The sequence below is a fragment of the Hylaeus anthracinus genome, unplaced genomic scaffold (genome assembly GCF_026225885.1).
Source record: "Hylaeus anthracinus isolate JK02 unplaced genomic scaffold, UHH_iyHylAnth1.0_haploid 3, whole genome shotgun sequence".
Classification (NCBI taxonomy): Eukaryota; Metazoa; Arthropoda; class Insecta; order Hymenoptera; family Colletidae; genus Hylaeus; species Hylaeus anthracinus.
In genome coordinates, this window is record NW_026535284.1 from 12,678,943 (window position 1) to 12,706,839 (window position 27,897).

At 45.5% G+C, this 27,897-nt stretch overlaps 4 protein-coding genes across 6 annotated transcripts in view; 3 read left to right on the plus strand and 1 right to left on the minus strand.

Moving 5' to 3' along the window:
- The window catches only part of LOC128893567 (zinc finger protein 608-like), a 48,400-nt gene extending 42,440 nt beyond the window's left edge, over positions 1-5,960 (minus strand). The window contains exon 1 of the mRNA XM_054154607.1: positions 5,631-5,960. The gene's annotated coding sequence lies outside the window, so the exon portion shown is untranslated. The remainder of the gene's footprint in view (positions 1-5,630) is intronic.
- A 198-nt stretch (positions 5,961-6,158) lies between these two features.
- On the plus strand, positions 6,159-7,669 carry LOC128893586 (40S ribosomal protein S5). Of its 2 annotated transcripts, none has more exons than XM_054154647.1 (3): positions 6,159-6,223; positions 6,888-7,260; positions 7,339-7,669. In XM_054154647.1, the coding sequence occupies exons 2-3, from the start codon at positions 6,895-6,897 to the stop codon at positions 7,621-7,623; spliced, it is 651 nt and encodes a 216-aa protein (XP_054010622.1). In that variant the 5' UTR covers positions 6,159-6,223; positions 6,888-6,894; the 3' UTR covers positions 7,624-7,669. The 2 variants fall into 2 exon arrangements, with proteins under 2 accessions (XP_054010622.1, XP_054010623.1); XM_054154648.1 differs by having other exon boundaries at positions 6,172-6,235.
- Positions 7,670-8,140: 471 nt separating this feature from the next.
- LOC128893588 (NADH dehydrogenase [ubiquinone] 1 alpha subcomplex subunit 5) lies at positions 8,141-8,991 on the plus strand. Its single transcript, XM_054154650.1, has 3 exons — positions 8,141-8,259; positions 8,421-8,582; positions 8,653-8,991. The coding sequence occupies exons 1-3, from the start codon at positions 8,239-8,241 to the stop codon at positions 8,824-8,826; spliced, it is 357 nt and encodes a 118-aa protein (XP_054010625.1). The 5' UTR covers positions 8,141-8,238; the 3' UTR covers positions 8,827-8,991.
- A 327-nt stretch (positions 8,992-9,318) lies between these two features.
- LOC128893428 (uncharacterized) lies at positions 9,319-27,843 on the plus strand. Of its 2 annotated transcripts, none has more exons than XM_054154336.1 (12): positions 9,319-9,891; positions 21,197-21,533; positions 21,870-22,440; positions 22,551-23,131; positions 23,265-23,575; positions 23,700-23,877; positions 23,956-24,114; positions 24,192-24,849; positions 24,937-25,663; positions 25,734-26,141; positions 26,222-26,350; positions 26,875-27,843. In XM_054154336.1, the coding sequence occupies exons 2-12, from the start codon at positions 21,258-21,260 to the stop codon at positions 27,059-27,061; spliced, it is 4,185 nt and encodes a 1,394-aa protein (XP_054010311.1). In that variant the 5' UTR covers positions 9,319-9,891; positions 21,197-21,257; the 3' UTR covers positions 27,062-27,843. The 2 variants fall into 2 exon arrangements, with proteins under 2 accessions (XP_054010311.1, XP_054010312.1); XM_054154337.1 differs by having other exon boundaries at positions 26,587-27,013.
- Positions 27,844-27,897: the final 54 nt, after the last annotated feature.

Consider the following 27,897-nt stretch of genomic DNA (forward strand, 5'->3'; position numbering starts at 1 on the left):
AGGCCAGGAAAATAATGTTATTTTTCGTACGGCACGCCATTTCGTACGGACTATTCGCTAATAAAAGTGAAATGCTCGACTTGCTTTCACTCCGTCGACAAGTAGTAAACAACAACGTAAATAAGGGAAATACATCCGTACTTGCGGTGTTTTTCAAATCTCGCGTCGCATCGTTTCACTGCGTACTCCACGTGTCCCTTTTCTTCTCACCGTGCTATCAATCAACCCACTCTTCCCTCCCCCGTCTTCGGTTGCGTACCATTTCCTTCCACTCGCGATACAGTCGTGTACATCACGCGTATAATGCTGTATGCTCGAATCGCAAGATCGTGGCTAATTTATGGCGAGTTCGCGACGAGGAAAGCAACACAACGCGTACGACGTATGCTAATACGGTGAACGCGACGAGATCAGAAGGCGATTGTTAAAACGCGCGAGGAATAACGCAATGAGAAGCAGTTTATGCCATTCTGGGGTCGTACTTAGAAATAATTACTGTTTATTGTATTGGATATAACTATTGTACTATCCACGCCTATTACATCCAAGAAGATGGAGTCAAATATGGAAACGTGTATCTACCCGAAGAGATTTGAATACGAAATTGTTGAAAATTAATTAACCGAGTGATTAATGCAATTAGTAAATTACGCTCGATTCGACTGTGCATAATAGGCATCGAAGATCGTTCCGGGGATGATATCGTCGGTTATCGAGGGATGCGATGAAAGCAGCGGTTCACCGCGTATCAACATGCATAGTTCCTATCAAACGTAAACGCGTTTCGCGGAGCGGCAGGTTACATCGTTGATGTTTGCATTCTGTGAACTTTCGAAGGAAACAAGAGCGAGAAATCGCGTGGCGCTGGTACTCCGAAATAGGCGGAGCCGAATAACGGTCGATACGAAACACCCCTCGATGGAACGACACCCATCCTCACGTACTCGAGTCGAGTCAAGTCGAGTCTCCCCCGAGTCCTTGACGTCTCTTCATCTTCGCCTCGTCCCTTATCAGCTTCTATTTCCTTCCGTTCTCCCGATTCCCTTGCTTTCCCCCGGCACTTTGTCCACTTTCCTCTCTCCTTTCCATCGCGAAATTTAATCTCCGCTGCTCGCTCTTTCCGCCTTGCAAATATCCACGATCAAAGAAAATATCGCTTCCATCCGTTTTAACGGGGCCATTCGTTCTTTTACAGAGTCAAAGAAAATCCATTTCCTTATTTATAATGTAAGAACGGTACATTTTGTTATGCTTCTCAAGAACGGGTTATTAGGAAACTTGCTACGCGAATTATTAGAATCCCCACTTAAGAGCAACATTTTTAGATTGATTAATTATCAAACGACCCTCGCACAATTATCAAATAAAAATACGCTCATATATTATACGATGACTTTTCGAATACAAGTTATCCACCCACCCTTTTTCACCTCGCTTCCTCCACGCAGCCCCTTAAGCTCCTTGTTTCGTGTGGGGACTGTGCCTTCTTTCTACGGATATCCTTTCACGATGAAGCAGAAACAGAATCGAAGGAAGCGGCGGATACAATCAGAGACGATTACGATGTTGGTTACGAGTTTCGTACATCTCGAAGCGCGAGCGAAAAGCACCGCTGTCAACGAATCGATATCCGGATGGGCGTGGTCTTGTCGATCCTCGCGGATGCTATTGCCTAGCGTGGTTTCTCTCTATACGGATGTTCGCGCTTAAAAGATTCAGTCTCTTCGAAACTCGGCTCGAACTTGCTTCGATTCGATTTGCAGCAAACGCCACGCGATCGAACCTCGTTACGCGTTACCCGAAGCAAAATGTATTTTGTCCCCGCTCCTTCGAGTTTCGCTTTCGAGCTCAACCACCGTCGATGAACCGTGAAAAACAACGACCTCTCAGAAATCGAGAGAGGCACGGGTCGCTTACTTTTTAGAGTCTCCCATATCCGTTTAGAGAAGTGGTCCATCCAGAAACATTTTCCGGTTCCGAGTAGCGAAAATTCGAAGCTTTGCGGGCTAAGAGGTGATAAGAGGGTATTATCTACGTAATATTCTGAGAACGGGTTGATTTTTTCTGGGGAAGTGTTTCAGCGCCTGCGGGGCAATCTCGGTAGACTTCAGGGGCGAATTAGGAGGCTGAATGTTAAATGTTTTTCGATTTTTTTTTTTTATACAAAAAAATTACTTAATTTTTTACAGAAATGTTTGAGTAATACTTAGCCTTCTAATGTGATTCTCCCCCTCAAGGGGGATAGCTATGCTGTGAAAGAAATAGAAGATTTTAAGGTAACTCTATAAAGGTTTCACTCCTACTTAACCGACAAATTACCAATGCAAAAATAACCTGCCTCGGGGACCCAATGGTAAAAGACAAGAGAAGAGGGTTCGAAGCGTTCCTGAAACAGGAGAAAAAGAAGACGAAGACGAGGAAAAAAAGAACATCTCGGTAAAAAATCTCGTCACGTTTTGGCGCTAGCGGGGCGCTCGGGTAGCGTCAGAGGGGCGTCGGAAGAGGACTATATAATACTGGCCGCGAAAAGCTGTAGGGGAGGAGAAGGGTGTAGGGGATGGGGGACAGTAGGCGAGGAGAAGAGTATTCGCAGCATGTGGTCTCGTCAACCCCCTCGCTCGACTCTCTTTTCACTCGGTTCTCTCCCCTCGTGTTTCGTTTCTATCTTTCATCTACCTTCCCGCACCGATTTCGTACTCTCGTTCCCGTTGCTCGGACTGAATTTCCCCCTGGGTTCAAACTCGCTTCCTACCGCACCTACCCCTTTTGTAAACACTAATTGCTCCATACAAACGTCCGAAATGTACTTAACGTCCTCCTTTCTTGCACCAGAACGCCCCTCGCAAATGTTCCTTATCTATCTCTCTCGTCACGCCACTTTCGGTTTCCTTTCCAACATTTCTTATGTTTACCTACTCGTCGCGTATCACTTCTCTTTATGCGTAATTGTGGAGAGGCTATGAAAAGCTGGCAATTTTAGATGCTACTTTTTAAGGTTAGGTTTTCCGCGCGTTTGAAACAAAGATTGGCATTCGGAACGAATAATCGGGAAACGCAAAAAATCGGAGGGGTTAAATTTTGACTTCGATATACATATACCCCCTCCAGTGAAAGCAAAAGAGTATGTACGTATATTTAGTAACTGCCAGGGGAAATAAAAGGGGACGCAAACGAGTCGGAATATAATTTTCAATGGTGTTGCGATACCAGAGCTCCGACGATAAACATTGTATGCCACTCTGTAGGCCGATGCAGCTGGATTTTCAAGATGAGTAAACTAACACGAATCTATTTACCGTCGGTGTCTACGAACTATTCGGAGTAGAATGGAACAGAACGGAATGAGATGAAAGGGATCGTTTGGTGGTATTCTCTGATGTTGGCCAGCGAGAGCTGGGACACAGTATACCTGTGTGTGCCAATATCTGCAAAAGCCAAAGCTGAAATCGGAACCAGATGTGGACAAATTTTATTCGAATAATAGACGACGAATAAAAATTGTAATTTTGTTTTAATTAATTGTATTAACTTTCTCAAATGTCGAGAAATATAGAATAAAAAATTTCAAATGAGAAACTTGCTCATGCCTGGTCGAAACCAGCCACATAGCCGGTTTACTCAATGACTGGAAGTTGAGGGGTGCAAAAGACGTGCGAGAAAGTCAGAGAATATGCAACCCCTTGTATGTACGTAACAAAGTTCTCCACGCTGTCAGTATCAGCATCGACCGTTTCACCGTAACGTCACCGGACACGCCAACCGTAACACCTAATCGTTACAACTTCTTTTCTTTTTCTTTTTCGCCTCGCTTTCCTTTTTTTTTTTTACCGCTACGCGAACACGATTCGTCGACATTCTACTCGAGATCAGTTTTCAATTTTTCGTATTTCCCCAACCAACTTTAATTGGTACATTTAAAACGCTATGCGTGCGAACTTCTCTTATATTCTCCTTATGTACTTTTCCTATCGATAGCAAAGTATCTCCGTATTTCTTAACTTTCTTTCTACTCTATTATACTCTCTGCACTCTATCTATCAATTCTTTCGTGTATTTATTGTCAAATATTCTACGAGTCTTTTCTACCTTCGTTCTTTTCTTTACAGCCTGTCATACATTTTACCTCGATATGTAACGCCATCTTCCTTGAGCCCTAGCTCCTCGACTCGCTTCCACCATTCTGCTCGCCCCCCCCCCCCTTTTCCTCTACCGCTCGTTTCGGTAATACCATGTATACAAGCGCGCGCATACACATGCACTCGGAAATGAACCCGAGCTCCTTCTCTTCGTCCTTTGCCCTTCGCTATCCTTCCGTCTTGTCGGTGCTTCTCTCTTGTTAGCTTCGCTAAAAGCCTGACAAGGTTGTTACGCAAAGAGAAATTCAATATAGCCGTTAACTCTCGGGTACTTGTGTCTACGTGGTTACTCGACCTCTCTTTTACTCCAATAACTTATTACCAAAGAGTGTCGCCGCAAAGCGCGACAACGTAAGACGAGCTCGAGGTTTCAAACGACCGAGCGTAAACGCTAGCCATAGATCCGCGACTCTGAAGCGAACTACGTCAACTTTACATGTTCGGAATTTGAGATAAATATTTAATCAGCAGAGAACAATAACAGTGAAGAGTAGATTCGATCGTCAATGAACGGAAAATAACGAAGGTGTGGATGCACCAGGTACTAAAAGCCATAGTTACGTTACTGAACGACTACCCTCTAGCGGTAGTCTTCGGTGAGTTGCTAGGATACACCCCAGGCTCGAACCCCTTACGATTCGGCTACCAGTGCCTGCCCAGCTACTTTTCACGATGTGTCTAAGAATACCTACGGAATCAAACGAAATCTCTATGTAGCTAATGCCTTTTCTGATATGATCTCTATCGAAATATTCGGTTACGTCGACTTCAGAAGTGGAAGCATAGAAACGTAGACCTTTTCTTCCTTACACCCTTCCTAATCTTTCTATTAGTTCCATCCAATCGACCAATAGTCTATCAACTTTAACGCTGTCGAAGCATTAGCCCTTAATCGTATTTAGGTCGTGTTTGCGTTACACTCCAGAGAGTACTCGATCGGCGTTTAAATATATTCGCAGAACGATTCAATGTTTCCTTTACGTGATTCGTGCTGACAAAAGCAAATATGTATTTGGTAAAAGCTTTCAGCTTTAAGAGAATAAAGAGCACATCGAAAACTTACGTTCTACGATGCGACCACGTAATATACATTTAATTAAAACTGTTTCGTGTGAAATTTCAAGTATAATTTTGCAAGTTGTTCTGCGTTAATTGGCCTCCAAGACAAATAGCTTGTCGCTGAGAGTAAAGACGTAATACCTTTTACGCGAATGCAATTATGGAACTTTAACGATGACGCTAAGCGCTTAATTGCGTTTATACTCGAACGAGATACCTATGTAATCGAGGAAACAATAGACACAGCGTGCTACAGATCTTCGTACTGTACTATAGGATATACGTTCTTATCCGATTCGCTTTGAGCACTAAATACATATGTATCATATCTCGTCTACGAATAAACAGCCCATGGGTCTTTACGTAATTTATCTATGATAGTTATCATTATCTACCGATATGAACGTAAATAAAAAAATAATAAACGACCCTTACCGTTTTTGTCCAAAAACCGGAAGTTGTCTCAGATTTTTCAGTGGTGACATCTTTCGCACTTGACGCGAACTTTCCTTTCAGACATGTACCGGTTTACTCGGCAACCGGTACTAACCCTCAACATGACACAAAAGCCACTTTATCACACACTAGAAAGAACTGTTTCATACTCGTATCATTTAGAGACAACCACGATTTAACAAGAATTCACTGAAACTCGACGACCGTGCACGTTTTAAATAGAATTGATCATAAATACACGCACAAAATGGCAACTCACGAGCCAATCGTTTCAGCTTGTGCGTTTACAGGACTGCCGTAAACACCACGTAGTCAAACGAACAACTATACACCTGAAACCTCTCTTTTATCCACAGTTATTTTACACAACGAATTCGTCGTTGAAATCATGTAAATTAATTGTACGATAGAACATGCTACACAGTATTGTCGATATAGACTGTAAATTTGGAATATTACTATATTACGCATTGATGTTGACTAGAGTGATCAGAATCCGGCAATCACAGGCAGAAGCGCCTCTAGTGTCATGGCCTTTTCCTGTTCACGCTCAATCCAACGAGGACGTGAACGTAAGTTGTATGGTAAGAAATTCGGAGGTTCGACATATTTACCTGCCGGTCGTATGAAAAAAAGTGATATCAAAACGTTGGAAACACACGAAGATTGTCAGTGATTGCAAACGTATCAAATGGTTCACAAATTACGAGTTCAAGTGTTCCTATTGTACATGTGACCACATGGCCACATGTTTTCACAATTTTCATACATTCTGAATCAACAGAACTTATAAATAGTGTATTTTGGATAAAATTTCATCTCTAAAGTAACCTGTACCTAATACGAGTGCTACTACTATTCAAATTTTGTGGTGTACCGATAGCTGTTTGATATGTGTGCTACGATTAAATAAAATTTACGCGTACTTTTTTTTCTTAGTTGCATCGTGTTCATTGACATCTGACACGAGGAAACTACATTCAGTGCTCACGAATTTGTTAAAGAAATTTTTTTGAAAGTATTTCTGTCCTTGTTACGAAATATCTAGCCACCAAATATTTTTATTTAAATTAGACACATTGTTCTCGTCGACGCGTAGAACAGGACTAAGAAAGCCTTTCGCATGTAAATAATCTTTTTTGTGTTGTTTCTCCTCATTTCTTGCACATTATATTAATAATACATGTTTGTGGAAAGTATGAAACTACTTTATGTACAACTTTATGTATCTTACAGATAAACCATGGCTGACATGGAAACGTTCGATGAAGGAGTGGTACCCACCACGACTACTTTACCCGTGACATTATCCGCTGAATTACCAGAAATCAAGCTGTTTGGTCGTTGGAACTGTGACGATGTGCAGGTCAATGATATGTCGCTGCAAGATTACATAGCCGTTAAAGAAAAGAACGCAAAGTATCTTCCACATTCTGCTGGACGTTACGCGGCAAAACGATTTCGAAAAGCTCAGTGCCCTATAGTGGAGCGTCTTACGAATTCGTTAATGATGCACGGTAGAAACAATGGCAAAAAGCTAATGGCAGTTCGAATTGTGAAGCATGCCTTTGAAATCATCCACCTCCTTACAGGCGACAATCCTTTGCAGGTAATTAAATCTTCCCAATTTTTTGTGTATGAATGTATACATATATATGTGATAAACATCTGATATATTTTGATTTAGGTTCTTGTGACGGCTATCATTAACTCGGGACCTAGGGAAGACTCCACGCGTATCGGTCGTGCTGGTACAGTCAGAAGACAAGCGGTCGATGTATCGCCGTTACGACGTGTAAATCAAGCTATCTGGTTACTGTGTACCGGTGCTAGGGAAGCTGCATTCCGTAATATTAAAACAATTGCTGAATGTTTAGCCGATGAACTCATAAACGCTGCCAAAGGCTCGTCAAATTCGTACGCGATCAAAAAGAAGGATGAACTCGAGCGAGTCGCTAAATCTAACCGATAAACACCTTTTTTCGTGAAAACGTACAAATAAATGTTTTATCTTTAAAGTGATCTTATTATTATTTTCCACCTTTTTGTACAAAGATTTTATTAGTAAGCGTAACTCGTAAGATTGGTAAAAACCATTTACAGTTTTGTTATTGCATTGGTTACACGATGACTATCGAGATAAAAACAAAATAAAAAAACGAGAGTTACGTGAAAACGTTGGATTTAAAATTTAAACTAAAAAAGTAAATAAATTGGTAGTCAGGTGACGGTGGCGCCAAACGTTAACTGTAAGAATGTATCATTGTTGCCCTTTATTACTAGGGTAAGAAAAAATAATGATACATATTGATAATGTTTTTAATTATACGTTTGGTTAATTGAATTCTCTTAAACATAACATTAAAATCATTTTTCGATAAGAAAATTGGACAAACCTCAGCGATAAAAAGTGAGGTTATATTGTTTGACCAATCACACTTTGGAACAACTTTCATGTCCAATAGGAGTGTAATGGATACAGTGCTGCTACTACAAGAATATATTAATATTATTAAACTGTTTTAGCCATAAAGTTAAACGGTTGTCACATAATCAGCTTTCGTGTGATTGTACAATACTCTCGATCATGGCGAGAGTATTAAAAAAGGTAACGCATCTACAAGAAGTATTCAAAACGAAGGAAAGGTGTGGTAATGTTGGATTTATCTCAAACTCGAGTGTCATTCCAAATATAACCATAACCACTTTGTTTTGTATGTTACTTCGAAATTTTCTGCATTTCTCCACCTCAGTTCTTCTTCGTTTTAGACAACAGGATTAGCAGGTCTTGCTGTATCGGAATATCCTCATCGCGAACTTGCTAAGGCGTACAAAAAAATTTTGGCTGTTTTGGCAACCATTCCAGCACAATCTGCTTACAGGAAACACACTGAAAAACTTGTCAAAGAGCGAAGTGCTATCGTAAAAGAGGTAATTTACAATCTATCTGATTTATATTAAATCATCTAAAGTTAATTCTAATTGTCTGTGTCTGTTGCAGAATCCAGATGTAGCTACCATAGAACAAAAGATAGGTTGCGGCCAAGTGGAAGAGCTTATACAACAAGCAAAGAATGAATTAACTCTAGCGGAGAAGATGGTAAATTGGAAACCATGGGAAAGTTTGATAGAAGAACCTCCAAAGCACCAATGGACCTGGCCTCCTTACAAATAGTTTGGAACTCGACACTCATCACTGTAACTTGTACATAGCACTAAACAAACAAATTGCCATTTGTTTAGAGAATATACTGTAGATTAAAATATACATTGTAATCATTACGTCTATTTATTTATAATAGGCGTAATAAGTCAAATAGGAAATAAATATAGAACTTTTGATAGGCTTTGTATTCTCCTTGGACTCGTTTGAAAGAACAACTACTTAGAATCGATTTGTTTAAAATTAATAGCTGATTGCACAGTAAAAGAGAGTATCGGAGCATAAGACTGCTATGCGTGTATCGTTTGAACGAGAAATCATACGTAAATAGAAGTCGCGGTAAAAGGAATGTTGAGAGGAAAAAGTTAGCGGTGCGAACGAGAGAGAGGGAAGGAAAACGCGAGGCGTTACATGGTAGTGGGGATCAGAGCAAGGTAGGAGAACGGTTTTAGCCGGGGTTTTTTAGGGGTGGGGATTCGAGGGTCGAGCTCAGTCCCGATTTCGCGTCGCGCTAGAGGATAGTGGACGCGCGAATCGCACTTCTCTTCGAGACGTCGAACATTCGATACGTTGTGCCGCACCACGTTTTCAATCCTCGCTCTTTTTCCTCTTCTTTTCTCTTTCTCTCCCTTTTCACTTTTGTATTTTCACTCATTTTCTCGTTTCTTCCCTTTTCTCCCGCCTTTTACACTCAGCTTTCCGTTCGACGTCTCCTCTCTTTTGGAGCGAAGCAAACGTCAAACGTTGGCGGCACGATCGATGGTACGATCAAAATTATCAAAGTTATAACGTGCATGATCGTAAAATATTTATCCAACAGTCACGGCGTCGTGTACTCGAGAATCAGTGTTTCAGTGCGTCGCGAGTTTTGTTTCAACAAGTTCACCGGTAGTCGAACGAAGACAGTGGACAGTTGAACAATCCCGGTGCTCGGCGATCTATCCCTCGCTTGTCAACCCGATTAAGACGAGTATCCGTTTCGCAGTGACATCCGTGATATCTCGATCGTTTACGTGGAATGACTTTGTGAGAAGCGAAGAAAAAGTGGAACGAGGAGCCCAGTGGAATTGACAATCGGTGTGTACAACGTTTGGTTTCTAAAACATACTTTTATCCGTGACACGTATTCTCGATCTTTTCCTCTATTGAGTTTTTTGGGGTCCAAGGTCTTTTATAGTCACAGATGTAGATATAGATATGGGGTGTTTTATGTTATAAGAACATTAGTATAACGTAAACATAGCATACGGTAGAAAAGTAAATAGGATCATCGAGGAGATATCGAATCGCAACGCAAACTCTAAGCGTCGATTCTTCCGGTTCACACTTGGGTTCCTGTGTCAAGGCTCGACAAAAGTGTACCGAAATCGGAAACTGTGGACCGCGAAGGGTTAAAGCAACCAATGAAAGGAGTTTCTCGCGAAGTCGAGCACATATATCGTATCGTGGATCCCATGGCGGGAAACAATGCTCGCGGAAGAAAACGCGTTCTCGTAGCCGAAGACAATGCTCGTGATTTCGTTGAGCGCGACGAAACGAAAGCGGCCAAGACGTTGCGATCGTTTGGTTGTGCCGAACGAGTTGGTTGTTTCAGCGATCGGCGAAACCGCGTGTGCCCGCCAACGTTTGATTCTCGAACGAGATTCTTTTGTTCTCCCGCGCGATCTATGCGATCGTTTCGACGGCATACGTTTCCTTTCGCGGAATACGAGTCTCGTAGAAAGCTGCTCGGTTGGCTTCTGGATCGCGGCTTCAGAGCTCGCGATCGAGATCGGTAGCACTCGTTGGACATTTCTTTTATTTGTTCAATGAGAAATGTACGACGAGTTATTCGATAAGAATTTTACGTTATTAACAGGCTATTACTAGGCGTAGAAATTAATTCTGTGTAGATGCATTCCAATGACTATTGGGTTGAGACTCGGGTTAGGTGTATAGATACATTGTAATAGAGATCAGGAATGTTCGTATTAAATATATCCGTTTAAACCAGAGTTATAAATTACGGAAATGTCAGGGGAACTGTAGCGAATGAGCGGCAGCTACATAATGGTAATTCCTAGAATGCTTATCCCACAAACGAGTGGCGTTTAAACGTTTATGAATCCGTTCGGTTGAGTGGAATGTGCCTTTTCGGCCGGTAGGTGTGGTCACTGTCTATTAGGTTCATTGCAAACGGGTTTAGGTGGTTTCATAGACGGTCATTGTTTGCCACGTTTTGAGATTTCTTGTTTCAGTGTCGGCATTCTTCTCGGTGGATGATAGTCGAGACGGGTGTAGTTGGAGATTTGAAAAATGATACCGAAAAGCAGAGAGCTAGGAATGACACGCAAGGGAAATCGGAAGAACGTCAACACTCCGTGACGTTGCCCCGTTATGTGCTCCGCACTCGACGTCCCCGCTGCAACCGCGAGCTTTGTTTACACTTGGTCTTGGCGAACTAGTCGTTCGACGACAAGAATCTTCTTGTCGTAGTACGCATCATTCACAAGGCGAGAAGCATGCATTCGAGTGGTCCACTTCGAATGATTTTATTTACAATTACAAGGTGTAGAAGGAAGATGTAGTTTTCAGAAGTTATGCTCGGAATCGCGATCAAGAGCCATCTCCATCACTGATCACGTTTCTTTTGCTGTCTAATCTTTAGCTTGTAGCTCGAGTTCGACCAGCTGTGATACGAATATCCCCTACCTATGATTCGCGTATCGATAGTTGGCACCTTTTCTAGCATTTGTTTATCTCTCGATGAATTTTAAACTTGGATTCTTTGCAACACAAATTTCGTATAGTTCCTTTTAACTACCCTTCTAACTACCCTTGGAGATCGCGACTAATCCAAATTTCATAAAAATTGTCCAGTGCGTGGAACGACCTCTACCAACCCGTTCGCTTTCGAGCCAACTTTCGATCGGTCTTCGTACGAATCCGTAAGAGGCAGTGCAGAAGGCGAGGCACTTTTCGCAAGGCCGAACATTATTATTTCAATGCGTTTGGTTGCGTAACGCGCGCATACTCTCGCCGGCAAAGAGCCACGCAGCGATTTCCATCGTTCGAGTATCCCTGCGAGCGATCGCTTTGCGAGATTCCAACCTGCTATCGACGTTCGAGATTCTCTCGTAGCAGAAATGGGCAAAATTTTATTCCAACGCAGCGTACAGCCATTTGCTCCTCGCGTTATTTAACTTACACAAAATAACGCCGTACTTTGATATAAATTTAAATTTATGGCAATATCTAAAAAGATAACGATACAATATATCCACTAAAGTAGGATATAGATATAGGAGAATATGTGGAGAAAGGGTATTTTTCATTGGAAATAACGAGTATAAAAGTTGTTTACCTTTTATTCGTTATTCGACATTTATAGCTAGACAGGAATTTTACCCATCTCCGTTTCATGGTAGCGGTATCCGTGTTTACGGCTGACTGGATTTCAGTACTTCGTCGCACTATGAGCGCAAACGGTGTTTTCCGTATTAAAATTTTTTCCTAGAATTTTTATCAGGCGATCTAACAGTTGCTGCGGACATCGAATTGAATCGTGTTTCGATTCGAGTTTCCACGACTTAATCCTAAAAACACCATTAGCGAACAGAGTGCTATCAAGCTTCGCACCTGAACGTTTTCTTGATTCGATCGGGTTCCATCAAAGGCGGTAAAAGCGCGGAACTTTTGGCGAGAAAATTGCGAGACTGGTCCGCCTCTTCGGAATGCCTCACCAGTTCGCGGGATTCTCGATCGAGGATCGAACGTCCTTTCCTTTTTGAGAAAGTCTTCGTTATGCAAATAAAGAGCACGCAAAGCGTGTATGTGCTCAATTTCGCCAATATTTACAATTTCGTACAACTTTTCTAAACGTTCGTTTACCGAACTTTCCAAATGTCGCGCGTAGCCGGAATCTCGAATAAATTAACGACCAAAGAAATGATTTTTAACCAGTTCCGTTGGCGAAAGTGCGATGCACGTGGCGCACAATTCAGATATTAAAATTCTCACGTTTCAGAGAGTCAACCATCGTGAAAAGGATCGATCCTTGTTGATCCAGGGCGCGGTCACGGATCGACAAGGCGCGCAGCTACGCGTAGGTATCGCATTCGCTCGTTACGCGCGATCGAGCTTTCGCTCGTCGTTTTGCTTCTAATTAACGAGAAGGTATCTCACGGGTCGCGAACACCGTCTTTCTCTCTGCTTCCCTGAGAACGCAGCTGATCCTTCGAGCAGCGAATCATCGCTATTCGCGCTCTTTCTTTCCTCGCGCGACGGCCCTACAGCACGGGGAATCTTCCATTTATTTAACCAACCAATTAGGTAGGAAATTGGTGGTCTCTCGTACACAATCGCTCAAAAGAATCCGAACACTTGCGAAATACATGCGTACTAGCATTGTATAAAAGTTATCCAAGTACCTAAAATAATGACCAAAATCGATTTTTATTAATTTCTTACGAAATATCTAACGTTACGTCAGCCTCAGGTCGAATTAGGACTTCCTGTTGAAGGGGTTGAACCCCCCTTGGTACGTGTTTCTCCTCGATATAACGGCAGTAGGGTAGCGATTTTATTCCGGGAATCGATCTTTCTCACTTCAGGACTCTCGTCGCGTCCAGATTGGCAACGGATCGAGCGATCCCGTTAAACTCGCGACTCCAGATTTTCTGCTTCCTCGAGAAGTTGTTCGACGAGAACGTTTTTCTTTCTTATATGGGGCGCGACAGAAGGGAAAGTTTCGCCGTCGAATTTCCAACGAGTTACCTTCTTCGGCCGGTGGGAGTCCATTGAAGTCAGGGGGAAAATTAAGGGTTCCCAAGAACCAGGACTGGCAAACGATTCGAGGCATTGGTACCATACTTCCTACTCTTAGAATATAGATATACAGTCGTCTCATAAGTATTTGTACTCTCTATGTCTATCGAAGAAATTTGTCTAAATTAACAGGTTTGCCAATAAAAAAATTATTTGGAAACATCAAACCTATCGATCAATTTAGACAAATGTCTTCAATAGACATAAAAGGTACGAACACTTGTGGGATTGACTGTATTTAATTCATTAAAATTAATTGAAGCTTTTTCTTAAGCATGTAAACAAGTTTAGTATTTGAAAGAATGGAGTCCCTTGCAGGGTGAGTCCTCGTCCATAACGGAAATGTTTAGGACCGCGCGTTTCCCACGATGGGAAGGGCTAGACGTCGCGTCGGGACGCGAAATCCCGGGATCGAAGTCTCCGCCTTCGAATTTCAGGCACCGTTACTACGATCGTTCGTATCGTTCTCTCTTTGCGCGAGTAACTTTCACTTTTCGTCGGCTCGCACTCTTTGTCCGTCAGCGTCGAGGACGTCTCATCGAGTTATCGTCCGTTCAATCTGCGCCAGTAGACGACCGCCTACGCGCACCGAGCATCCACCGCGAAATCCTTCGAAGCGACGAGTGGTCATCTCTGATCCATCCCAATCTTAGCAAGGAATCTCGGTACTAGCTGACTTTCTCGACTGTGTTTTCAAATTTAAATACAAACGTCGTTTTACGGAAGAATCAAACTAGAATCACTGATTGTCATTCATATTATTTTCTTGTGCTCCAAATATCCCACATACAGTCAGTCCTATTTTGTTTAAATTAAATGGTAGGTGTAATGTTTTCAAGTGTATATTTGCATAAATATGTTGATGTATATGTAAATACTAATTTTTTCACGCGGCTTCGCTCGCACAGGAAACCGCTTAACGGCTTCGGAAACCGTCGATACGTACAGCAAATAGACACAGAGGGTACGAATGTTTATGGGATTGACTGCATATTCATCGCGTTCTTCATACTTTCGAGGATGTTATCTAAGCTCGCGAGGCCGCAGATCATTATCGATCAGCTTTTCCTAGGAAGAGTTTGCCGGCCCACGCGATCGAGCGAGTCAATCGCCGCGGAAATCTCCCCGAAAACGAGCTACCGTTAGAAAGGCGTTCGCTTCGGCTCGCCAGTTTTACGGCGAATTACGCTATCATCGAACACGCCTTGCTGAGTTTCCTTATGCAAAGTTTATTAAAAGAACTATTTTCCCTACCAAAGAGACCACTAACGAACTGCCTGTATTATACCGTATCGTCGAACGACGCGACAAGCTTTGCAACCATTTGCAGCTGATCGAACGGGTACGCGGGAAAAAGCGCGATTGAGAAACGTCGATCCTATCGAGGATCGTGCACGCGCATGCCAGATACAGGAAGTTTCGCAATAGATGTTGTGCTTCGCGAAAGCGTATCCCGATTCCCGCATATCGCGTTTTCGGCGCGAGTTTTGCGATATCGACGAACATCGCGAAACATCACGGATTAGGTCTGGGTTAGATCAATCTCTCTTACGATAACGCGTTAAATTTGCGAGTAGCGCCGAATAAGTACGTATTGCGCAACAAGCTAAAGCAAACATCGAAACGTCGTCGACGCGTCCTGGATACTCGAAATGATCGAGGTCAGGTTTAACGGCAGCCTTGGGGTGCAATTTGCGTTATAAAGACATGAAAAAAAATGCGTGCCGCGCAGGCACGCGGCAATAATACTTTGCGAGTTGGCCGACGGAAAACGCGCGCTCGCATGCGCATTGAAGTGCGCGCACCGCGAGAAAGGAGCGCACTGGAATGGTGGTATCGCGGCGGTGATCAACGCTCCGTGTATATGTGTTGCGGAGGTCCGCAATCCGCGATTCGCGGCCCATTGCACGGGCCCAAACGAGTGAACGCCATCTACCTCTACTTCGCGCCCAAACTTCCGTGCTCTTTTCCATTCTCGCATCGTTGCGTTTCTCCCTCTCGCTCTCCCTCCTCCCTGCAACCACCACCCTACTCCGTTAACACAAACAAGCCGATATACACGTACACAGATGCACACTTTACCATCGCCACCAGTTGGTCTTTTCTCTTCCCTCCACCTTTCGCTCAATCACTCCTCGACCCTCGCCTCGCAGCTTTCCTTCCGCATACCAAAATTCCTGAGAAACTACGCTCGCCGATTTCTAATGGCGACGCGCATCGCGACGCTGACACGATGCAGCGATCCGGTCCGAGACCGCCGAGATCCTCCTGTTTCCGTTTCCCCCTTTATCCGCGTTTCCACCGATCGATCGCCGATCGAAGGATCGACGCTCGCCCGTGGCCGATCGAACCTACTCGATAGAGTTCTAGGATCCAGCTAGCGTCGGCGCATGCGCACAGGTGCGATTGAAATGGGTGCGCCAAGGTGCACTTGCGCGACTGCGCCTGACCCAAATGCCTCGCGAATAAAACCCATCCGTGCTCGTTCTTGACATACCCCCGTCTCTCCTCTTTTCTCCTATCCCTCGCGAATTTCCATTCGACTCCATTTGTTTGTTTACGGGAAAGTTCCCCAATATCGACAGCGGGAGACATCCCAAATCGATGACTTCGCGACACTTTTCAGAGCACGTCGCGTGTATTTATCGTCAAGTAGACGGTAATTCGTGGTTTGCATTTATCATTCGCACGCACACCTGGTTTTCTAGCTTTAGAAATCTAAACGCCCCATATATTAATTCACCGTCTGCGTTTGTCGGTTACGAGACCACGTGTTTTATCCGAGAGTAAAGTAAGTTTTTATATTTCCAAAAATACAGTATAGCGTCCTAGAGACGCGACGTAAAGGCTGAGAAGAAACGATCGCGCGATGGCGTATCGGCGGCGCGCACATTCTCGACAACCTCGAGCTCGATAAGTCGAAGATTTTTTTGCCGACGGCGAGTCTTGGTATGCGAGGAATCCGCCTCGAGCCGAGGGAAAATTCGCTCGGAGGGTTTAACCAAGGAGATGAAACGTTTTCCTATTTATCTTCCCCCTTCAGCTATTAGTTTTATTCATTTTATTAACGATCAATTTCAACCTTCAACTTTGATCATCCGTATTTTTTAAACAACTCGCAAGACACTGAAACGATGACTTAAACCTCTCTTCTTATAGCATGGACCACAACGTACCCAAATTTCAACGAAATTCGCGGCATGGATTACATAGAAAAGCGATCGATTTGGAGAACCACCTGTCGCGAGTTTCCCAATCGAGGTTCGGGCTCGATGCATCGCTCGATCAGAGAAACGGATCGTTCTTGCAGAGACGAGTTCGAACAAGACGGTCGTGGGGGCAAAGAGGAAATGAAAAAATCGGAATTCTGGTGCGAGCAAGAGACAAGAAGATCCAACGATTATAGGGCGGTTAAACGATAACCGGTTACGCGTTCGCTCATACTCCTCCTCCAGCCGTTACTCTCATTCGTGGATAACGTTTAACGCGTTTGCTTTTATCTCGTCTGGTTCACCCGCCCAAAGTCGTCACGAGCATCGATCTCGACCGCCCCTGAAGCTTCCACGAACGCGATCGACGTTAATTAACAACAAGGACGACCGGTGTCTGTTTCTAAACGATTCCACTAGGCTCGCGATTTCCGGTTACTTCCGTGTTTCACGTTCCGTTGCTGGTCGAGCAACCGCTGAAAAAGAATTCGCGTAGTAAATTACTATAGGGAAGAAAGAGTTGCTTATAATATACGATCTCCAATTAAATTTTCAATTCTGAAATATTTAATTACACGATTCACCCTCCAATTTTGACTTAACGAGGTAGATCGTTCGTCTTTCATCTGTTACCCGAAACTTTCATCCAGATAAGACTGCTCGTCTCTGTCTAGCACAGACCAAACTCGTGAAAACGTTAGCGAGTCCCATCCTTGTCCCGCGAGGCATCTCACGTGGCTCCTAGCAACGCGGATGGTCTCTTCAATTACGGTACACCTGAAATTTGTACCATCTGGACCGTTACGAGAGAAATCGAGGCGAAGGTCCGGCGCATAAGATCGATACGAGATCGTGGAACTATTCGGCGTGCTCGCGTTCCGTGAAGCGAGCTAACGATCCGCGACTAATCGCCGTGCGAGCAAACGGACAACAGCCCGCGTCTGTCGGCGCGCGCCAATGCGATCGTCGAGTCGACACTCACCATCCTCTCGGGGACATAACAGAGGAGAAATATCCTTTCGCATTTTTCCATGTTTCAGTTTCTATAAATGCATAACTTCTCCAGTTTTTCATATGTGTATATTCCATACTTCAGGTATGATCGTGTCCCGACGATTACGATTGTCACGCTCGACGCCGATGTCGGTCGTACACGACCTCACGCCCATCGGCGGTCGTACGCGACCGTTCGGAAGCGATTCCACGTTCGAGGACCTCGGAGGGACGCGTGGAATCGCGGCTTTCGCGTCCCGCGTCGTCTCTTTACGCAACGCCGATCTCTAGAAACGTTCAAAGTGCCGGAATGTAGGCCGTAGAGATCGCCGCGTGTTCTCGGGTGCGCGAGAGCCTTCGTCCTCCAACTGTTTGCATGACATTCGTCTGTAAGTGTGGTCGATCTTATGATTTCTAAAGATGGACACACTTAACGATCGCAGAACTGTTGCCCACGGTTATGTCGGCACTTATACAACATTCCTCGGCTCTCGGGACTGTTGTCCTCCTATCTTGACCCAAATACGGATAGATGCGCCCTGGAGAACGCTGGGGTCATTCCACTCGTCGAATCCATCACTCGCCTGGAGATCGAGCGCTGGAGGTCGAGGATTCTGATTAGGGGGCATCGAGTCATGGTTTTCCTGGGTTGGACTTGATTTGAAGTCTACTTTTACAAACTTAACATTTCTTTTTATATCTATTTCTTGTCCAATCACTTTCTCTCTCTCTCTCTCTCTTTCTCTCATCTCAGAACCCTTTCGCTCTCCTTACTCCAAAAATTCTCTTGCAGCTACGAAACCAAAATTTCTTGATTTCTATTTATCGCATCACAGGGCCTGTTCCAACAGAATAAATAAACAAATATCTTCTCCAAGTCTCCGTCACGCATACTTACATTCGATCATGCGTTCTTATTGTCTAAGATCGCAGAGATCCCGAGGATTCACGCTTCTCGCGGTTTCCATGGACGAATGGAGGACTTCCGCGTGTCCGAGCGAGGTTCGCCGACTTTCGGATCGTTGAGGGATTCCGCAGAGCCTCGTTAAACGAATTTCGGTCATCGACGCGGGTTCGGTGTCGAAAGCGAAGAGAGAACGGAGAGGAGAAGGTAAAAACGGGCTGACAGGAGTCGCGGCTCGTCCGCTCTCACCGGATTTACCGGATCGGACTCGTCCGCGCCCCAGGAAGACTTTCTTTTTCGCACGAGGACCGCGACCTCGATCCGATTCGATTCGATCCGATCCGATCAGTCACACGTTTTTCATCCTTTCTCGATCCACCTGTCCGCGCGCGGCCGGCTCTTATCCATTTGGTCTCTATCCGAAGTAGACTGCTGCGATCGTTTAGGTGAGTACTTCAAGTCTGGTCCCTCTAGGTGTCGTCAATTTTCTGTATCGATGATTGCTGGAGCTTTAACGACACTGTTGTAATTTAAAGAAACCTTTTAGAATAGATACTGGATAGATAATAATTATCCAAACTACCAAACGCAGAAGAAAGATATACCACGGTTTGCAGAGAAACTGAAAAGAATAATCTAAAAAGTTATTAGACAAGCCTTGCAACTTCTTTTTTAGAAACCCAACGTCGAGCCAACCGCACCATTCCTCGAATCGTCTTTCGTTTCTTCTCACAACATGATACCTTTTTTTTTAACCAGCCAATTTAATTTCTCCGTTTGAAAGTTCGTGACGTATGTCGAAGAAGCGTGTATCCCCCGGCGCGGTTAAATAAAACAATGAAAAAAGCGATGAAACGTAAGAACGATACGCTCTCAAGCATCTTGGTACACGTTCGGGCAACTTTCTCTTCGACTTTACGCAACGTCGCGTTTTACGTTTTCCGAGGAGGATCGACGCGGAATGGCACGCGTCCGCGCTCGTTGCCTGCGGCATATTTCTTGCACGCGCACATATGCACCGCGTCTATTCGTCTATTTTACTTATCTACTCTGGCTGTGGTCGTCGTCGAAGACGGCTCTTATCGGGAAAAGTATGTTTCGTATACAAGGAAACTCTGAAAAGAATTGTTCAATGTTGATAATATTCGTATCTGTGCATGGATTGGTTCGTTTAACTCTGGTACTGGAAGAGGATCATCCAAGCAAACGACGTAATAGACCTTAACCCTTTGGTGAGGCAAAGATAAGCCGATTCCCAAATCTCAAATAAGAGATGTTAGCATTCATGGGAATAGAACGCCAAGCAAAGATCTCGAGTTGCTGGAAAATACCAGAAAAAAAAGCGTCGAGTGCAAAGGGTTAATATCTAATATTTCTCGATTCCCTCTCTGCCTACCACGTCTCCTCAAAATTGTCGCGTCCCGCGTGGCCCTCGTCGCGGAGGAAACGATGCGCGGGTCCGTCGACGCGTGATCTACCGATGTTGGATCGTCGCGATCCGGTCTGGGTTGTTCGTCGATTTATCGAGTCCCTCGGACCAATTCGAAACCGTTAGGCAAAACCCGTTATCGCTGGTATCTCGGTTGCCTGCCGCTTCGCTTCGCTTCGACGGACGAGCAGCGTTCCCTGCTGTTCGTTCGATCTCGAACAGTCGAACGTCGGAGGAAACTTGGCCCGTTTCTAGCGGATCGCAGCTCCGTTTCCCGCTAGCAACCGTCGGAGCTTGAAAAATCGGTTCCAGATTCCTGGCCAGTCGGCTCGCGGCTTCGAACAGTTCCTAAACGATAGACGCGAAGGAAGAAGGATCGCGGGTCTACGGTGAACCGTCTTCTCTGACAAGTTCGACGACTCTTGACTGCGATCACCGCGAGGGGTAAACGTCTTCCTCTATTCTCCTCCTTCCTCGATCCCTCCTTCTCCTCCTCCTACTCCCCAACGTCGTCCTCCGTCTTGGTCACCTCTGGGCACAGTCTCAGAGCGAGAAAATCGAGTCAAAGATAGACTATTTAGACGAAGATAAGTGGCGTTCGAGTGGATATTTAATTTAGTTCAGTTTAGGTAAATGAATTCAGAGGGGGACATTAAAGCTTTAGCAGGGGTACATATTTCATTGTTTACACTGCGTCTTTAAAAATCTATAGAGTCGCGCAGTAGAAGTGAAACAATCCTTGCAAACAGAACCCTGCAGGACTGTTCAACACTAAACCTACCGACGTATTAAAGACACTTCTTTCGATTAAATGGATAAATATTTGACATGGAATTGAATTGGATAATGGATGAAACAATCATTTCACTGGTCGCGGTAGGTTTAGTGTTGGGATAAATAGAACTAAGAATACATGGTTACCAAAGAAGAGTATAGTTAATGAACATAGAATAACCGAAGATAAAGATACTTTATCCTCTCGCAAGTATCCAGCAGTATTCCTTGATCCACCACCATCTGACCCGATTTCTGGTGTGATAGATGCGCGATGGCGGACGAGTGGCGTTTCTCGTGAGGAGGCGGCAACGCGAAGGACGCGAGGATGGGTAACAATGGGAGCAGCTCGCGGGACGAACACGCGGTGTCCATGTGCTCGAATGGGCTGCCAGGGTCGGAAACGAGCCGCGGGTGGTCGCAATCGTTTCCTCGGGAGCTCGGGAGGCATCGTTCGCAACAGCCCACGGCGGCGAGGAAGGTCCTGCCCGAGCCACCCAATCAGAGGCTGCGCGCCACCGACAACGGGAGCATCATTCACAACGGCGGGACCATAAGCGGCCGCAGACCACCGGCGTTCGCGTCCTCGCGCGACCTTAGCAAGGTAAAACACTCGTTTCCCACCCGAGGGACCTAGATAGATACGAGGGTGAGTCATTAATTACTCACTCTGCCGTGTTACCTCTATGGGCAGGTAGACTTTTACGGAAGACGTTTACGTTAGTTCAACGAGTCGTCGTTGATTCATAGAATGTATAGAATTATTCTGAAAGTCCATGCCGATTTTTGGTAGGTGGTACAGATCTGAATATGTATGGATCCCTTAAAAGGTAGAAAGGTTGTGGAACAAAATGGTACCTATCTTAAAAGTTGGCACGAACTTTTAATTCCTCAAAATTTGTAGAAAGACGACGCTTAAACAAATTAACCAATGTTTCAGCACGATGCGCCGTTCCGAGGCAGGAGCACCTCCGCGTCGAACGTGGTCGAGTCCCGCTCGCGGAGGATAGAGCGACACTGTCGTCGTTACCAGAGCGACGCCAGCCACCAGGAGCTCTCCTTGGAGCTGAAGAGGTTTGGTAGCGAGCCGGACCTTCGCTACTCCCCCGACACGAGTTCGTCGCTCCAGGATCGAACCAATCCTGGGAAACTGGCCGATGGGGACGAAGGAAGGTCCTCTGGTTACAGACGCGGCGACAGGGACGCCAAGGAGCGCGTCGAGAGCAGATACAAGGCCAGGAAGAAGTACAAAGCTCCTGCTCCGCCGACGTTGCTTGAGCTCGCCAACAACCCTCAGAACGGCGATCCCAGGTGCGCCAGAGACTTCGACGCTCGTTGTCGGTTCGAACGAGAGGTCCAACCGCCTCCTAGACGCTCACGACTGTTCAAGACCAGGGCGGAGTCGAAGAAGGCTCAGGTCAGCTGGCAGCTGTCTGGCCTGAACCGTGCCTTCGATCGCGAACGTGGACGTGGACGGGAACCTAGCGATAGAATCCACGATTGTAGGAATGGTGGGTGTTCTGGCCAGTTTTCACCAGAGTTGAATTAATTGTAATTGTAAAATACACAAATGGTACGGATATTTATGGAACTCGACTAAAACTCTTGTTATTATACACAGATACCTCGCACCTGCACGACGGACCCTCGCACCAAGTCAAGGCGGACCCTCGTCGCGGCAACGAGACGCTGACCGCCGTCGAATGGCAGGATCGCGAGAGGATTCGTCGTTCCGACGACCATCGACAGCGTTCCAAGCTCTTCGATGGAAAGAACACGCTCCAGAGGAGCATGAGCAGCCCGGAATTCCAGGCAGAACTCATCCAAGTAGCGAGAAAAGTGCGCGACAAGCTCGATTTCACGGGCAACGAATCGACGACCGAGTTTCGATCGCTGGATAGGAGACTGGAGGTCTCCCTTAACTCCATGGGAGATCGACAGTTCGAGGAGGGAAGAGAACGCGCGGAGAAGAGCCCTGAAAGGAGAGTTAGCCGTGATTCTAATGAACGCGTGTCTATGAAGAGCAGGAGTGGAAGTGGCAAGTGGGTAGAGGAACGATTTAATGCCGAAATCAAAGCAGAGGGACCCTCGAGTCCTGATCGAGACGAAGTTAGGAAGCCCTTGAGGGAGAGGCGGGAAAGCAAGGTGGCGGATCGTCGTCGACGAGCCAACGAAAACGGGAAACACGGAAAACGCAACGAGGTCAGTATAAACTCCTACAAATCTTCTTCCGTGCTTTCTTTCCATCGAATTTGTTATGACTTTATCAGAGTACAAGACTTCTATCTCGTCATGGATTTTTGATATAGCTGCATTTATGTGTGCATAACTACAGGACTATGTCGGTGTAGTCGGTCGAAACGCAGTGGAAGCATCGTCAACGCGTGGTTCGAAGGATGCGCGAGAAACTAGAGGTTGGGCAGCTGGGAGGGCGAGCACACCAGAAACCCAGGAGAGGAAGGCTGGGGATAAGGAGAACTCGGACCCCAGGTGGTGGAATGGCGATGCTGCGAGCAATCGTCGGAAGCAGTTGCCCGAAGAGAAATGGCCTGCGATCGTGCCACCTGAGAAACCGGAAACGAAGCTGGGACCTGCCTTTCCCGAGGAAGGGAAGATCCTAGAGGAACGTCGTCGAGAGGACGACCAGTAAGTTCACCTGCGCAGACTCTCCTTTAATTCTACAACAGAAATGAAAAAAAATTGAAGTATATTCATGGTATATTTATTGATCTTCAAACGAAACAATACTTATACGCTCCTTGATTGGTAGGTTCCTCTCGTCAGCGCAGTCAGCTCCAAAGACGTTCTATTTCGGCATGAACGAGATACTGACGAGCGAATCTCGCAACGACGCGCACCACCGAAAGGAGGACACACGAAACAAGTTCCAGGACAGAGACGACGGCAGATCTTCGGTGGAAACAGCTGACGATACGGATGACAACTCGGTATAAGAAATATCTTCTCATTCGCCATGTTCGTTTTACTTTGTCTACCATTGTTATTTATAACTAGCATTTTTTCAGGGGCGAAACGTAGTGGAAGACATCTCCCTAAAACTGCGACCAACCCTGCCAAAAAAACAGCTGGAGATTCCACGGTTTTCGCCATCGGCGGCGTGGAGATTGCTGTCAGCTTTGGAAGCACCAGGACCTAGCATGAGCACTGCCAGCGAAGAAATACCGGTTCGTAAAAGACCACAGCACTTTCGTGAAAGAAGAACGAAATGATATAATCATCGTTTGCCATGTTCATATCACAGGTGATGTTCGAGGAACGCATAGAGCGTCTCTCGAGGCCACCGCCGCCACCGCCGCCATTGCTCGCGCTGGGTCCTCGTAGTCTACACGACAAGTCTGGAGATTCGGGTATATCCGGTGACGCTGGGGCAGCGAACGACGATTCCTTGGACGTGAGTACCATAAACAGGGTGAAGGCACCAGCGACGAGACCGACGTGGACGCCACAGCAGGACTTGGGCGAAGAGTCGAGTAGCGACGCAGGCGTCGATTCGCCACCACCCCTGCCTACCCCGCTCAAGTATCCCCCTAGAGCCCACGTCTTCTCCCTCTCGTTGCCCAGGGAGGACGCCAGAACGTACCTCTGCGCCCCAGAAACCAAACCCAGAGAAGGATCGACGTTTAATTCCCTGAAGAAGCTCAAGAGATCGGTATCGGGAGCGTTTGGTATCGGCGACATCCATAGAAAATCTGCACCCGACGTTCTGGATGACAATTGGTTCCTGTCCACTAGTGCGCCCACCTCGCTGCAGCACAACCAGGTCGTCGAGGTGACGCGAGTCTCGACATCCGTATGGAGACCGTTCGTGGGCCGCGAACGATCTACAGAAAACGGTGACGATCCCGAGGAAAACGTCGACAAGATCGACGACGATGAAGAGGAAGACGATATAGACGGTGGTAAATGTCATGCTGTGAATTTTACTAGCGTTAAGTCAGACTTGTGTAGAATCATAGTTTATAATAATCAATAAAATTTTATAACAGCGGAAGACGAAGACGAAGAGGTGGACGCAGAGGGCGACGACGAAGTCGAAGAAGACGCAGGCGACGAGGTGCTGTCGCAAAGCAAGTTCAACGACTTTCCCGTCATCATGAAAGCTCCTTCCTTCTCGTATTTGACACCTGGAGGCCACGTCATGTACCTGCCAGAGTCGAACGAGGCCGAGCATCGGGTGCTGAGTCTGAACGGCAGAAAAATAGCTCCCACGGGACAGGAGGACGTTACCATTCGCGAGAAAACTTGCTCAAAGGAAACGGGGAACGGAAACGACCGCGTCTCCTCGACGAAACGACGTTCCAAGAACTCAAGGTCTTGCAACGGTGGTGTCGCGAGTTCGAGGACGACGGGTGAGTCTTCGAGCTTCGTCGAAAGGTATGAGAATACAGGCGAGGCTAAGCAGAGGCGACACTCGTCTCCTTGCGACCGAACGCCTAAGAGAGAACCATCGCCAGAGTCGAAGGAGAGGAAACCGCAACCAAAGAACAAGTCGAAGAGCAGACGGTTCACCTTCCAGTCGACGGTAAGACAGATCGAGAGGCGCAGGTTGGCCGAGAAGCTCTCGAGGGAGGCAGAGGCGAAGGAACGCCAGAGGAAGGGCGAACTCGAAGCGATGAGGAAGGTCGAGGAAGAGTTCCAGCGCAAACGCGCCAAGGAGAAGGCGAACATCAGGCAACAGTTGCGTCTGTTCAAGGAAATGGAGGAGAATTTTAAGTAAGTGAATTAATAATAATTGAATCACCTTGAAGAGTATCCCTTTTTTAAACGAATAAATAAATTGCAGTAGCCTGCCACCTGTGGAGTGGGATGGCTCGCAGCTGTCCCGCGCCGAACCGGATGGCGCTCCCTCTTCAACAGCTTCCTCTCCAACTTGGCAGCCAGCTGGAAAATCGACGAGCACGCCTGGAAAGAACTTGGAAGCGAGCAGCGAGTTTCATCGACATCGGGAGCCTGGCTCTGGTTCGGGATCGGCATCAGACTCGAAGCACCGTCGCAGCGAACAAACCAGCTACCGACCCAAATACTACGACTGGGCCCCTGATACCTCATCTAATCTAGAATACAAACAGACTACCGTCCATCCAAAGATCGTTTGCGACATCCCCAAAAGTTCTCCCGTGTTCGTAGACGTGAACGTTCACCCTGGCAAGCCTGTAACGTCAAACTCTACCCCCAGGTCCGACAATTACAGGTAAACTCCAGCGTGTAGGTTTTCTTTTGGAGTCTATGAATCGTAGAAGATGAATCAAATTTCTTTTTTTACTTTCACAGGAAAGATTTTGCTCATGGCGCGATGATAGCTAGGTCTTCCTTCGCGAGCAGCGACAGCGAGCTCTCTCAGCCAAACACGAGGCCGCATTCCAGGGAAACTGGAGTCAAAAGCAAAACCCATAGATCTAGGTACGTTCAACGGTAACCGTGGCAAAACCTCGATTCCTGCTTTTGTCGATGCCACAACCACGTTGAACGCAGTTACCCACCTCTAAGTGCTATCCTTCGATTGTCGACCTCTGACTATATGCATGCCACGTGCTCGCGGCCCTTCGAGCCCCCTCCCTTCGTTTCTATAAACTCGCGCGATCCATCGCGGGATTCGAATACTAATGTTTGGCTATTTGATTTTTCGTTTCACGCAGGTTTTAAGGTGGGCATGATATATGTATTACATACGCGTAGTCTTAACGCCTCTAGTCATCTAACAACGCTTCACTAAAGCTAAACGAGAGAATGCTTCTAATTACGCATGGACCTTTAAGCGATTAGGCGACTCGCGACAGATGTACACCGTATTTTTTTTTAAATAAAAACTGAGAAGTTGATTTGTCGAGTCGCCTAATCGCGAACCATTTCTGTCGTTTCGAAACGCGACGGAAGAACAAAAATGATGGAACGCAGACACAAAAGAGCAAACGAACGTTAAGCAGGTCGGCTAGTCCAGAACGAAGCGACGACGCGGCGACCTCGGAAGAGGAGACTCCTCTGGAACCAGCGAAACGGCCGAGGAATCCCACGCACGATTTCATACTAAACGGAGTACAACCTTTTACGAAGAAGAAGACTTATCGGCCGATTACCTTCAACCCTCAACCCCCTCCACCCATTCCGAGTTAATCGTCGAACCTTTTGATCATACACGGAAAAAGATGATTGGTTGCCCTCACAAATAAATTAACCCTTGTCCTACAGCGATGCGCCTAGAAAGACTGGGGGAGATAGAGGCTATGAAATCATGGCCCTGTATCCACTACTGGTTAAAACTAACGAAGACAGTAACTACAAATATTAATAAAATAACAAATATATGTTTCTCATTCTAAGCATTATTTATAAGAATTTCATACTTTTTAATGAAGCAGAATAATAACTAAACGAAAAGCCTAATTGTAACCAACAATAAGGGTGACTAGCACCAATTACATTTAGTGGGTGTAACTATTATTTAATAATTCTGTCTCAGCTAAATATTTCGTTTAAGTAACAAGAAAAGGCACATTCGAAATAACTTACAAGATATATGACATGATTTTACCTTGATGAAAACAATCCTATTTGGGTTGGCTTAACCAGTTATACTTTTCCGTGTAGGATGTGTTGCTCTTGAGTATATTACAATCATTGGTTAAATTCTTAGAAGCACTGGCGTTTGTTACCTTGAAATCATCTCTTTTCCTCTGAGTTTTTTAATTCGATTAACTATTGTACATTCGAACCGTTAACGAATACGAGATACTAATAAGAGAGCTCAAATTTGTAAGACGTAAGATTCTAAAGGACTCTATTTTTGAGTGGTTAACTGCACGAACGATTGAAAGCGTATTTTCGTACAACACACGTAAACAGACGCACACACAAGTACACAGATACATATGTAATATAAATAAAACATGTCCTTGTTATAACGTGGTTTTTATTTTCTTAAAGACGTACTTTGAGTTAGTTACAAACCC

What these genes read in the sequence shown, in the direction of transcription:
- LOC128893586 (XM_054154647.1), top strand. Translation starts at nt 6,895, where the DNA reads ATGGCTGACATGGAAACGTTCGATGAAGGAGTGGTACCCACCACGACT. An exon ending in CAGGCGACAATCCTTTGCAG is followed by an intron (nt 7,261 to 7,338) that starts GTAATTAAATCT and finishes ATTTTGATTTAG; the next exon opens with GTTCTTGTGACGGCTATCAT.
- LOC128893588 (XM_054154650.1), top strand. Translation starts at nt 8,239, where the DNA reads ATGGCGAGAGTATTAAAAAAG. An exon ending in TGGCGAGAGTATTAAAAAAG is followed by an intron (nt 8,260 to 8,420) that starts GTAACGCATCTA and finishes TCTTCGTTTTAG; the next exon opens with ACAACAGGATTAGCAGGTCT. An exon ending in GAAGTGCTATCGTAAAAGAG is followed by an intron (nt 8,583 to 8,652) that starts GTAATTTACAAT and finishes TGTCTGTTGCAG; the next exon opens with AATCCAGATGTAGCTACCAT.
- LOC128893428 (XM_054154336.1), top strand. Translation starts at nt 21,258, where the DNA reads ATGGGTAACAATGGGAGCAGCTCGCGGGACGAACACGCGGTGTCCATG. An exon ending in CGTCGTCGAGAGGACGACCA is followed by an intron (nt 23,576 to 23,699) that starts GTAAGTTCACCT and finishes CTTGATTGGTAG; the next exon opens with GTTCCTCTCGTCAGCGCAGT. An exon ending in GAAATGGAGGAGAATTTTAA is followed by an intron (nt 25,664 to 25,733) that starts GTAAGTGAATTA and finishes AATAAATTGCAG; the next exon opens with TAGCCTGCCACCTGTGGAGT.